General features: G+C 41.6%; 1 protein-coding gene across 3 annotated transcripts in view; it reads right to left on the bottom strand.

Moving 5' to 3' along the window:
* Window positions 1–12,120, bottom strand: part of SLC12A7 (solute carrier family 12 member 7) — a 531,598-nt gene that overhangs the window by 231,652 nt on the left and 287,826 nt on the right. For all 3 annotated transcript variants that reach the window (XM_073678432.1, XM_073678433.1, XM_073678434.1), the window contains exons 7-9: window positions 9,235–9,470; window positions 8,466–8,671; window positions 5,856–6,020 (exon numbers count right to left, since the gene is read on the bottom strand). In XM_073678432.1, coding sequence (XP_073534533.1) covers window positions 5,856–6,020; window positions 8,466–8,671; window positions 9,235–9,470 — 607 coding nt within the window. The remainder of the gene's footprint in view (window positions 1–5,855; window positions 6,021–8,465; window positions 8,672–9,234; window positions 9,471–12,120) is intronic.

The raw sequence follows: 12,120 nt of genomic DNA, 5'->3' as shown, positions 1-12,120 counted from the left end.
GGGTTGCTAGGGGCAGTATGGGCCAAATGTTCAGGGCAGTGGGCGGAAAAAATGCAGATCGGTGATTCCAACAGTGTCTGGAGCCTATGGCTCAGGCCAGGTGCCATGGAGTAGGCCTGGTCTTCCAACATCACGAGGTTGATGGACATGGAGTTACACGATGGAGTGGGGGGAGGGGGGGAGTAAGTGGACGATCTCAGGTGCACTGCTGGTGTGAATAATGAATCCCTGAGGCTGATTGGGCTTGGGGTCCAGAATGAACGTGTGGCAGAACAGGAGAGGAGTTGTGCCAAGGAGGAAGGAAGTCTGCATTGCTATGCCCTACCTGTATCCAGCGGATGAACTTGGACTGTTTATTAAAAGTTTGACTGTTGGAAAGAACTTTGTGTCCCATGCATTATGTGCGGTGCGGCTCCTGAGGACGGAAGCTTGGAGGCAGCGGAGGCCTGTGGCCTACAAGTGAGTGTGATGCACCCCACACCCTACAGAACACTGGGACTGTGACATCCCTTGTCTGTAAAGTGCCAGAGCGTAACTGTAAAGCAGAATGGTCACTACTACCGCTCCGTTAATGACCTATGGTACTATGTGAACAGAGCTTTAGGCCACTTTAATATGGGAGTTCTTAGTAGAGATGCAATTTTTATCAATATACTATTCCTCTGTTTATACTCCTCTTATAATTTTGGCTTAAAAATACTGACCTAGAAATTGACATATGATATAAGCTTAAAACTGTGAAGTATGATTTTCTTATTGATGAACTAATTATCCCTTTTCTGCTCCATGCCATGATTACATTGTGTTGCGGCAATAAAAGTATCAAAAACAAACACAAAAAAATCAAACCAAATTAATCCCGTCCCACCCATTGTATAAGGGAGCGTCTAGGCTTTTTTTGGAGATGTGTTCTCCATTAAATTTGCCATACAACCAATACATCTTGTGAAATACAATGAAAAAATATGTTCTGTATAATAAATATACAAGAGTCAGTCAATAAGTAATGCCTCCTATTTTTTTTCTCCTTAAATAAGGTAGTTATGTTAAATATTCGAATTTGGCACAATTCCTCAAACCTTCTTCTATAATCCACAGCAATTGCAACTTCGTGCACCAACAGGTGGCAGGACTGTATCCGTTTGCAAAATGGCTGACATCGATGTTTGTATTAGACAACGTCTGTGATTGAATTCTTGAATGCAGAAGGTGAAACGCCCATTCGAATTCATGAGAGACTGAAAAATGTGTACGGTGATGCAACAGTGGATGTCAGCACTGTTAGACGATGGGTTCGTCGCTGTAACACAGCTGAAGGGCCATCACCGTTGGCTGACAAAATGCAGAGTGGCAGGCCAGTAACCGCAGTGACTCCAAGCAGCATTCAGCGAGTCGATGACATCATTCGTGGTGACCGCCGGGTGACTGCAGATGAATTGTGTGGCATTATCGGCCTCAGTAAAGGCAGTGTAATGAAAATTATTGGACAACTGGGATACAGAAAAGTTTGTGTACGGTGGGTCCCAAGAATGCTTTTTACCATGCTGGAATACATGCCATTGTTTAACGGTGGACCAAGACTGTGGAAATGGATGGAGATTATATTGAAAAGTGACAAATTAATCGTTAATGTTGTGGTTTTCAACCTATGTAATTGCATTTGAATTTCTTGCCAATTAAAAGGTGAAAAAAATAGGAGGCATTACTTATTGACTGACCCTCGTATATATACTGTATGTATGTATGTATATATATATATATATATATATATATATATATATATACACACACACACATATATATATATATACATATATATATATATATACATATATATATATATACACACTACAGTACAGACCAAAAGTTTGGACGCACCTTCTCATTTAAAGATTTAAAGATTTTTCTGTATTTTCTCCCAGCGGAAGTACCCGCACAGGCAGCGCCGCTCCCCGGTCCTCACTAACACGGTTCGCTGATTGGTCGCGCCAATCAGCGATATTGGCGCGAAATTTAAAACACCGCTGTCCTGATTGGTCGCGGGCAGCGGCCGCCACCAATCAGCAACTGGCGCAGCCCGGCCGCGAATTGGCACCGGATTTGAAACACGCAGGCCACCGTCGGGAGTTCAGCGGCGACGCAGTCGGGAGATGACCGGTGCTAGCCGGTCATCTCCCGGCTGCTCGCAGCAGAAGTACCCCGACCGGCGGCCTCGCTCCCCGGTCCTCCCTTCACACTTGCCGCAAGGTCAGCAATGTTGTCACAAGCAGTATTGAAAACATGACGTAATTACAAAATTCATTAGGGGCCCCGGGGGGATACATTGGGGGGTTCATTTAAAGTAGTGCACAACCCATTTAAACACTGCTTCGCTGTTTAGTCGCGCCCGGTCGGCCGCATACATATTCTAGAATACCCGATGCGTTAGAATCGGGCCACCATCTAGTAATTGTAATAAAGTCCTTGCTTATTTTAAAGGTTATTGATATATTAGAATATATAAAAGGCATTTTAGATATAGAATGACATTCAGTTGAAATAAGAATGATAAGTGTGTCTTAATGTTTGTGAATATCTGCTGACCTCTTCAGAAGTGTCTTCTCTTCCTTATCTCTTTAACAGAATGCTTACGATCAGATTATAGGGTTTTCATATCTTATCAACCCATATGTTGTTTTTCTTTTTCTTTAAGTTTCCAGAACTAGCATATACACGCCTCTGTCTGTGTCTATTTAAACTCAAACAAAGTGATAATGGGTCAGACATTTGATTTTGATATCAATTTGTCTCCTTGCTAGCATGATCAATAAATAACAAAATATCTTATGAATTCAGGTGTGGACTATTTCTAATTGATAAGGAAGAAAACTCCACTGACAATGGCGGTTTTGTAATGATTACTGTAAGCTGAATGAGGTGTTCAAGTTTGATGCCCCGGATCAATGAGATGATTGAGAGGTTGGGGTCAGCAAGATACATCACAACCCTGCACCTAACATGAGTGTACTGGCAAATTCCCATGTCTCAAGTGGCTGATTCCAATACACCAGGATGCCTTTTGGTCCACAAGGAGCCACAGTCACCTTCTAGAAGGCCATGGACAGGGTCCTAACTCATCACAAGAATTATGCTGCAGCTTACCTAGACGATATTGTGATCTTCAGCCCGGATTCAGAAAGTCATCTGCAGGAGGTACTGAACGCACTGAGGAGGGCAGGGGTTTACCATAAACACAGAGAAGTGCAACATGGGGAAGGAGGAGGCCAAATGGATAAATTATATAGTAGGTAGGGGCGAAATCAAGCCTCAGGAGAACAAGGTGGAGGTGATCCAAAATTGGAGGAGATCCAAAATTGTTAGCAGCCAGTCTCCAAGAAACAGGAAAGGGTTTTTCTAGAAATTGTGGGATACTATTGGCAGTTCATTCTGAATTTTGCCATGAGAGACGCACCCCTGACCGATCTCCTTAAAGGCACAAAGTCATCGATAACCAAGTGGACTCCCAAAGCGAAATAACTTTCCAGGAGTTAAAGCTAGCAAGGGTTGTGGGCTGCGTTGTCACAGGAAATAAATGTGTAGGAATATCCAATCCTTTACCAAAGTAGGAAACTTTCCTTGTGTGAGAAAAATGATGCCGTTGTGGGAAAAAAAAGCTTGGCCATCAAATGGGCAATTGACACTTTGAAGTACTACCTGCTGGGCCGAAAGTTGCGCCTCTGATATGGATAAGGGAAAAGAATAGGAAGAATGTCTTGGTGACTAGATGGTTTCTGGTACTCCAGGACTTTAGCTTACATTTGGAGAATAAGCAAGGGAAACTAAACGCTAATGCAGATGCTCTGTCAAGGCATACCTGTCTAGTGACTGAAGGTGCCAAGCGCCCCCAGTTTTGGGCGGAAGGGAGGAATATGTAAGAGGGTCACTGGTAATGTTTCACTGAGGTTATTAGCTTCAGTGATATAAATCTGGAAGTGTTGTTCCAGCATTTTATGTGCTGAGAGGGGTTATTCAGCCATGACAGGGTCAGGTCTATTATGAACAGCTGAAGAAGTGTGCGGGACAGCTGTTCATCATATCTCCATCCTAGAGAGGAGTCCAGGAGTTGAAAGTGAAGCCTTTGGACTTAATGATTGTTCTATGTACTCTGGAGGGGAGCTGACTTCCAGAACTGGGCTCTTGGTAAACAGAGCTGAATCCTGTTTCCTGTGCTGGTGAACATAGCAGTTATAAGGACTATAGTGATTGTGGTTTTGTTTATGTCAAGAAGACTGAATATGTCTGTTTCGTTTGTTTGGACTGGTTTATGAAGCCAGTTTTAATAAGCCAGTTGAAAATTTAAATGAGAAGCATTCATGCGACCTCAGTGACCTCATTAAGCAGCCGAGTGAGCTGATCTACCACAATACATATGGGAAAATAAATATATACTAGCTCACCTGATTTTGCTACAATATAATATAATATATAGAAGCAAAACAATGTTGGCTGGTGATAAATCATAGCTCTACAGGTCTTGATTAGAATGCACCTGCAGTGTTTTATACAGAACCAGGAAGTGTGCTGTAGGGAATATGATAGCGCTATATAAGCATAGTAAAAAAATGTATTTGTTGCTGACCAAAACTGAGCGAGAATAGGTGTCTGAGGGTGAGAGGTGGAAAGCCCTCTTGGTGCAGACTCCATTTCGGACTAAATCTGAGGTAAAGCTGGATGTGTAACTGAAAGGGTGAGCCTATTCTGTCATATGGACTGTTTTGTTTTTCCTTTGCTTGACTTAATGCCGGAGTGAAGCTGTATATTTTGCTTTCTGCTGTAAGTATTATTAACTTTAATAAATCTTCCTATGTGCCATAAGAACTTTGTGCCTGTGTGTGAACGCTGCCAACTGCTAAAAAGCTGAATCCTTACAAAATATTATATGTATACGCGCACAAAAATGTGATGTAATTGGGTTACATTGGACATTGAACTTTACAAAAATAATTGTGAAAATAAAATATTGTAAAGAAAAAGAAAAAGAATTTCACAGAAGCCAAAGACCTTTTTCCTTATTTGTAGATTTGTTTATACAATATATCTTTGTCTATATTGGTCTTATAAATAAAAATGCGTTACATATTAAACCGTGAGCTCCACCGATTCTGTCACTCTCTTCCTTTTTGTACTGTGACATTCCATTGTAGAAATATTATTATTCATTGCTTTTGGAGTGCAATATGTGAAATCTCTGCGTTTCTTCAGACTCTTCTCTGGGCATTTGCGCTTTCACTTCTCCCTCCGAGGCTCTGTGAAAATATAGCTCGTCATCTGATCTGGGGTCTGGTGGTCTCAGATGCTGCTGAGCTATAATTGGCAGGATCTGGGAGGGGAGACATGAAAAGCATGCACCAGAGAAGACTCTGAAGAAACGCCCAATTTAACTGCAATCGGAGTTTTCAGATATTGCAATTCGAAAGCAATAAATATGAGTATCTCTGCAATGGAGTAATGCAACACAAAACAGAAAAGAGTAGCAGAATCAGGATATATCATGGATTTTTGCAAAGTATTGGAATTTAACAATTTTTTTTGCATAAGTGACAGATCCTCTTTGAAAACAAAGTATAAAAAAAAACTTTATGATGTTCTTAAAAATTTGGATAAAAATTATTTTCATATGCAAATTGGTTAAAAGTGATACTAAGATAATCACAGGCATACCAAAATTGTAAAATCTGGCCTGATCACAAAGACTTCAATTGCCTTGCAGCATGAAGAGATTAATATCTGCTGAAGCTTTCCTCAAATAAAAAAAAGTTGAATATATAAGAACCAGAGTCATGGCTTGTTTATATGGCTTACCAAAATAATTTTACCTGTTACAGATGGAAAGTAAATCCCAACAAGCATTGTGAAATAAGTCATTATATCGGTCAAGACGTATTTTTGACTGTAAGCTTTTTGTCCTTCTCCTGTAGCAGATGATGTTTGGTTCCGCTCAACAATAGATCCTTTTTGACTGTAAGCACTCCAAAGATTCTCTGGAAAAAAAAGTTTCAGTTTTTGACACAACGTTGCATTCGAATACACGCATGTTATATATATCTACTATGTTTTTATAAACCAGCTGTAGGACGTGGGTAGATGGGGGTGTTACAAGCCCTTCTCTCCCTGTCCTTAATTCGCCCCAGCCACTGCCTGTGCTCTGCTCCTTTCGTGTCCCCCGTGGGGGTTGGAGGGAAGGGGAATGAAGAGACCATCTGTTCGATGCCGAAAGACGCTGCTGCTCATCACCACCACCGCCTCTGCTCTCTGGCACCGCTGCTGCTATGGCTTCTTCTTCTCCGGCAGGTGAGTCTTATTTCCGACTGCGCAACAAGCAGGGGAGGGAGGGAAGGAGAGAGGGAGGCTGCACAGAGAGGCGCAGGCCACGGCCTCCACTCTGAGCGCTGAGCTGGGTCTGAGCCTCGCAGCAGTGGGCGGATAGTGAGTGAGTGCAAATCTCACTGCGCCACCGGCAGGAGCGGCGCTGTGATCTGGCCAGTACAGGCCCGGGACATGTCAAGTGGATCACCCCCTCCTCCTCTGCTGCCTGCCTTCATCTCTGCACCCCCTCCTGTCACATTTCCCCTGTACTAGGGAATTGCTTAACTAGCAATCCCTGACATAACCGGCTCCATTGTGACACCTGACAGCAAGTACCAACCTCTTTAGTGACCTGAGCAGAGTACAGGCCCTCAGGGCTCACAGGGTACAAGCTGCCACAATCCCTGCCTGAAGGGCATAACTATCAACAGCGCCAGCATTGCCCCATCTGAGATATATATCTATACCTATCAATCTATCTAGCTATGAAAATGTCAGTATATCTGTTGGACGTAAAAGCAACACAGGGACAAGCGAAACAGACAAAGAATGGCTCAAATACGTGCCAAGGAAGCAGCAGAGCGACGTGCAGCCTGACTTGAAGATGCACGGTTGAGAGCACTGCGATCGCGTTCTGCAGCTTCAGATCTGCTTTGTTCTCAACAGAATGAACGCGACAGGCTGAGAGTGGCTGAAAGACGTCAACGAGAAACAGCAGATCAGCAATTGACATGACGCCATCTGATACATACAAGATTGCTATTCATGCTGACAAAATGCCTGCTGGAGAACATGTGCTTAGATTCAATGCGCCAACAACAGACGAAGTGGCAATTGTTAAAGCCGTAGATAAATTCAAACCTACAGAAATTGTTCTTCATCGGAGAACTGACAAAAGTTGCAGGAACTCATCGATGCTACGATGCCTGCAATATCCACTCATTTTTGGGACGGTGCCGATGGATATCACTTCAACGTTAAGATGGTTAATCCAGTCAGTGGCAAAGAAACAAACAACAAATGCAGAGCAATGAACTATTATTCATACCGATTAATGATTCGAGAGAATGAAGACAATCACATTTTGAAATGCTATCAATTGTTTCACCAATACATCGTAGATATGTATGCAAAAATCGAAACAGAACGTTTGGTATTCATCCCCTTGAATCAGACCAAGCTTCGCTCTGAAGAAGACGTTCATTTGGGCGATGCAGTTGTAAACTACTGTAATTTTTTTCTTGTTACACAGTTTACCAATCGGGTTAATTCATTTTATATTTTGATTGATCTGATTTAGAAATGTGAGATACCACATGTGTATTTTTTTTTTATTTTAAAAAGAGAACCTGTCATCAGGTTTTCCCACTTAAAGTAGGGCTAGCACCTCTAAGTCCTAATATACAGCATTTTACAATGCTGTGTATATGTCCCCAATGAGCTCTGCATAACACAAAAATAGCTGGTCTTATACTCCCCTACGTCCGATGGGAGTCGCTGTTCTTAATCCGGCTCCTCCTCTCTTTTTGCTATCACAGCCCTTCTTCTTGCTCCTTCAAGGTCAGCTCCACAAACAGCTGTTAAAGGCAGATGATGACTGAATTGTACTGCCATTACCCGTTGGCAAAGATGAGCCCACATCAAAGTCAGAAAGTTGGCATATGACATAACCTTATTGACATGACGTACAGTTAAGTGGGAATTCTACTTTCAACAAATGTGGCATGAATAACTAGTATAAGCAAAATGTTGTAATATATCTAAAACAGAGAATTTTGCTTCTTTCTCCACATAGGAGACACTTTTCGCCTTTGTATCCTGAAATCACCATCCACTTTGAAAAAAACACTTAGGGAAATAAGGCAGTGAGAAACATGAAGAATGGGGAGGTGCAGCGAGAAAATACACTGATGTAAAAGAGCTACTGAATGTGAAAGGATACAAAAGCTGACAATGTGACAGTGCTAGGGAAAGGGCATCAAGGCTAATAGTTGGCTACATTTTCTGAATGCAGTTTCATGGTATGGGTAAAATTCCAAAAAGTATAAAAATGGTTTCTTAATACTTTTTCGTAAGCAAAGACATACATGTTATTTATTCTTTAACATCTGGTTACTTACCGATGAAAACACCACTTGCAACTCCAGGAATTCCCTGTATTTCAGTGATGTCATTTGTGAGAAAGTATGGATCACATGTAGTACTGTCATTTGTAGTTAAACAGAATTTATTCCACATGGCTTCATTAATTGTACTATTAGAAATATATTTGGCACAAATATCGAGGTTTCGTGTGGCTAGTACACGATTTCCAAGAAGGCATATGCTGCAAATGACAAACAGAGAGGCAGCTATTTAAAATCTTTGAAAGATATAGGAAATTATCAAGAAAAAAATGGACAAGTGATACAATTAATCTCCAAAACATTAACAAAAATAGTAAAAATGTTTTGAACAAATCAAATTGCACTTAGAGGCTTGTATTTTGCTATAAACATGTTTACACTTTGTTCCTGCACCTGTCTGCTCCTGAGACAAGGCCCCACTTCCCGGTGAGTAAATCCAGCCTGGGTACAATTGGGGTGGCCCTCAATTCTGCTCTGTGGGAGTCTTTTTTGAGGACCACGCAAGTTGGCTTAACAGGCTAGATTTATATACCGGGAAGAGGAGGCCAAACCTTAGGAACAAATAGAGATCTACCATTCATTATAAGGTGCATTTTTTATCTTTATATTTATCTGTAATTGACCAATATATCGTTTTTAAAGACTAAATCACATTTTGAAATTCTATTTATGACAGATCAGATATTTTTGAACATTTTTTAATTTTTTTCCTCTATTACAATTATTACATATAATGAATTTTAAAGCATATAAATTAACTTACGGAAAATCTGGTGGATCAAAGGCTGATTTAATTACACCTGCATATATTGCCATAATGGACAGTATCACACAGGCAAGGAAAACGAGTGCGAGTTTGTTGACATATTTAACACCAACAAAAACTACTATCGCCATCATAGCAATGATGCATGTCCCATAAATTCTCATGTTGTTTAACATCGCCTGAGGATCATCTTGTTCTATTGGAAATATAGCAGCATTTGGTGATATATAGGTCTGCAAAAAAAGAAATAAATAAATACCACGATATTAGTGAGCACCTGTCAATATGGAAAATGTGCAACATGAGAGAGTATTAAATGTGAAAGCTTGCCTTTTAACAAAATATACATTTTCCTAATTCCTTAAAAGGAATTTTTCAGCAGAAAGGACCTTTGGTTTAAATTAGATCGTTAAATGTAATATTTAAGCATGGGCTGCAATAGACTGGTTCCATTGACTTTCTATACAGAGCGTCTTTCTGGACATGTTCTGATCTTGCCAAGGGTCATAGTAAAAAGAAAAGAGGGGAGGTGATTTGTGACACAATCTATTGTGAATGGTGGATCCTGAGTTCTTTTGTACATACAGATGCTACTAATCATTGTACTCATCAATGATGTTAAAGGGACGGTCTGGCCTTAGGGTTCAAGTCTGCAGTCACTGTATGTGAATGCAGTCTTGTGAATCCTCAAACCGGTCACATGCCAATTACACAAGCAGTCTTGCTCAATGCAAGTGTATTCAGAGATACTGAACACATCTAGTCGCAATGTGGCCTGAAGTATATAAGTTGTATACTTGAAGACAAATGACCGCCCACTCCCGCCGGTCAAATTGGGTTTTTATAACTGCCAAGATGTACCAGTACGTCCATTTACAGGAATGCACTTCAAAATAGGACGTAATGGTATGTCAAATGTCGGGAACGGGTTAAAGCACCACTCCAACATTTTTTTTGGAGTGGTGCCACTAATCCAAGTTATAATTATACTCACCAGCCGCCGTCTTCAGCTGTTCCCGATGCTGCTTCAAACCAGGGGAGGACAAACTGCCGATGCAGCTGCACAGGAGCCCAGAAGGAGAGGGCCCCTGTGCAGCTGCTGACATTTCTTTTTCTCTCATAGAGCCAGCGGCTGTATCTACACTAAGAGGAGAGAAAGAGGGCCTGTACCTGAGTCATTTGCTGTCAGACAGGGGCTTGCAGACGACGCTGGTAGGGCCCCCTTCCTCTCCTCTTAGTTGGTGCTGTCGCTGCTCTCTGATGCAGGAGTGCGGGATTCCTGGACACACCCCGGCTTCTCAGTATTCAGGCTCAGGCAGGATTACAGCAGGCCTGGTAAGTAAGGCTGATGTTATCAGCCAATCCTGTCTGCCTCTGCACTGCCTCTGACTGCTGCTCTGAACAGCCTCCGAGCAGTCAGTACATATGACAGCTGAACTGCCTGACTGATGTTCTCATGAGCTATCACATCAATCCCCTTGTAGCTACCTCCACCCCCTGTACTGAGGTGGCTAAACTAGAAAACCGCTGCACTGGTCCATTCAAAAGCAGTGCCCGCAGTGTGAATGCTGCCTTAATGGCCAGTGCAGCCATTCCAAAAAAGCCCCTCAGTACAGGCGGTGATAAGTGGCTCCGTCCATAAGTTTTCTATGGGATTAAGGTCTGGAGACTGGCTCATCAAGAGAATGCCAAGAGTGTGCAAAGCAGTCATCAAAGAAAAAGGTGGCTACTTTGAAGAACCTAGAATATAAGACATATTTTCAGTTGTTTCACACTTTTTTGTTAAGTATATAATTCCACATGTGTTAATTCATAGTTTTGATGCCTTCAGTGTGAATGTACAATTTTCATAGTCATGAAAATACAGAAAACTCTTTAAATGAGGTGTGTCCAAACTTTTGGTCTGTACTGTATATATTATATAATCTGTAGCTTGGTCGCCATAAAAGGAGGGGGGCCCAAACATTTCTTGCACAGGGGCTCCAAGCTGTCTGTGTCCGCCCCTGCTTCAAACCCTTGCTACCATTTTGTGACCGCAACCTTTGACTGGCCAGACGTAACGATCACAAGCTCTTAATGCAAGTAATTTTTAACATGCTTAACTTGCCACATCATGAGAATGTGGCAGAAGATCTGAGTAAATAGATTTTTTGTTTCTCATCTCTGTTTGGGAGAGATTAACTTGTAAAATTTCTATACTAGTTTCTTGGGGTGTTTACTATTTCACTGGACAACCCGTTTAAAGAAACGAACAGAGTATAAAGTCTTATAGTTAAAGGGGTATTCCCATCGCCAACATTAGCAAATACCTCCAATTTAGTATAGTTCAGATTCGCCATGTCACTTACCCCATATACACGGTATTTCAGTAGCTTAAATATCCATGGTTATAAGCAATAAGAGCTTTCTAACTAACTATCACTATATGAGTGGTATTTACTGTTGATACCCAAGTTACTGCAATGCCCTACATGAGGTAAGCGACATAGAGAATCTGAAGAACTATATTTTTAATTGGAGGTATTTGCTAATGTTATTACACCTACTACATATTGGGATAGGATCTTAGAGATGGGACTACCCCTTTAATGCTCCTTACTCACGAGTCTCCATACTCAATTGACCTCTTTAAAGGTATGTGCCCACGATGCATACAAGTCCACAGCCCAGACGCTGCAGAAGAGCTGGCGGCGGCTGGGCCACAGGCGGTTTTAATTGCAGCAGGAACTTGCTTTCCCATACATAAGCAGGCTTATGTCTTAGAGAGGAGTTTACATTGGTAGGTTCCTGGTATGATGCCTTAACGTGGCTACCAGGTACACATGAACTGGGCAATTTATGCGCTAAGATTTCTAATTTATTTCTATTTTCTAGAGCAGTAAT

Source organism: Phyllobates terribilis, unplaced genomic scaffold (genome assembly GCF_046119375.1).
Source record: "Phyllobates terribilis strain yellow unplaced genomic scaffold, ASM4611937v1 Scaffold_4__5_contigs__length_816908805, whole genome shotgun sequence".
In the NCBI taxonomy this organism is placed as follows: Eukaryota; Metazoa; Chordata; class Amphibia; order Anura; family Dendrobatidae; genus Phyllobates; species Phyllobates terribilis.
This window is presented reverse-complemented; position numbering and strand designations above follow the sequence as displayed.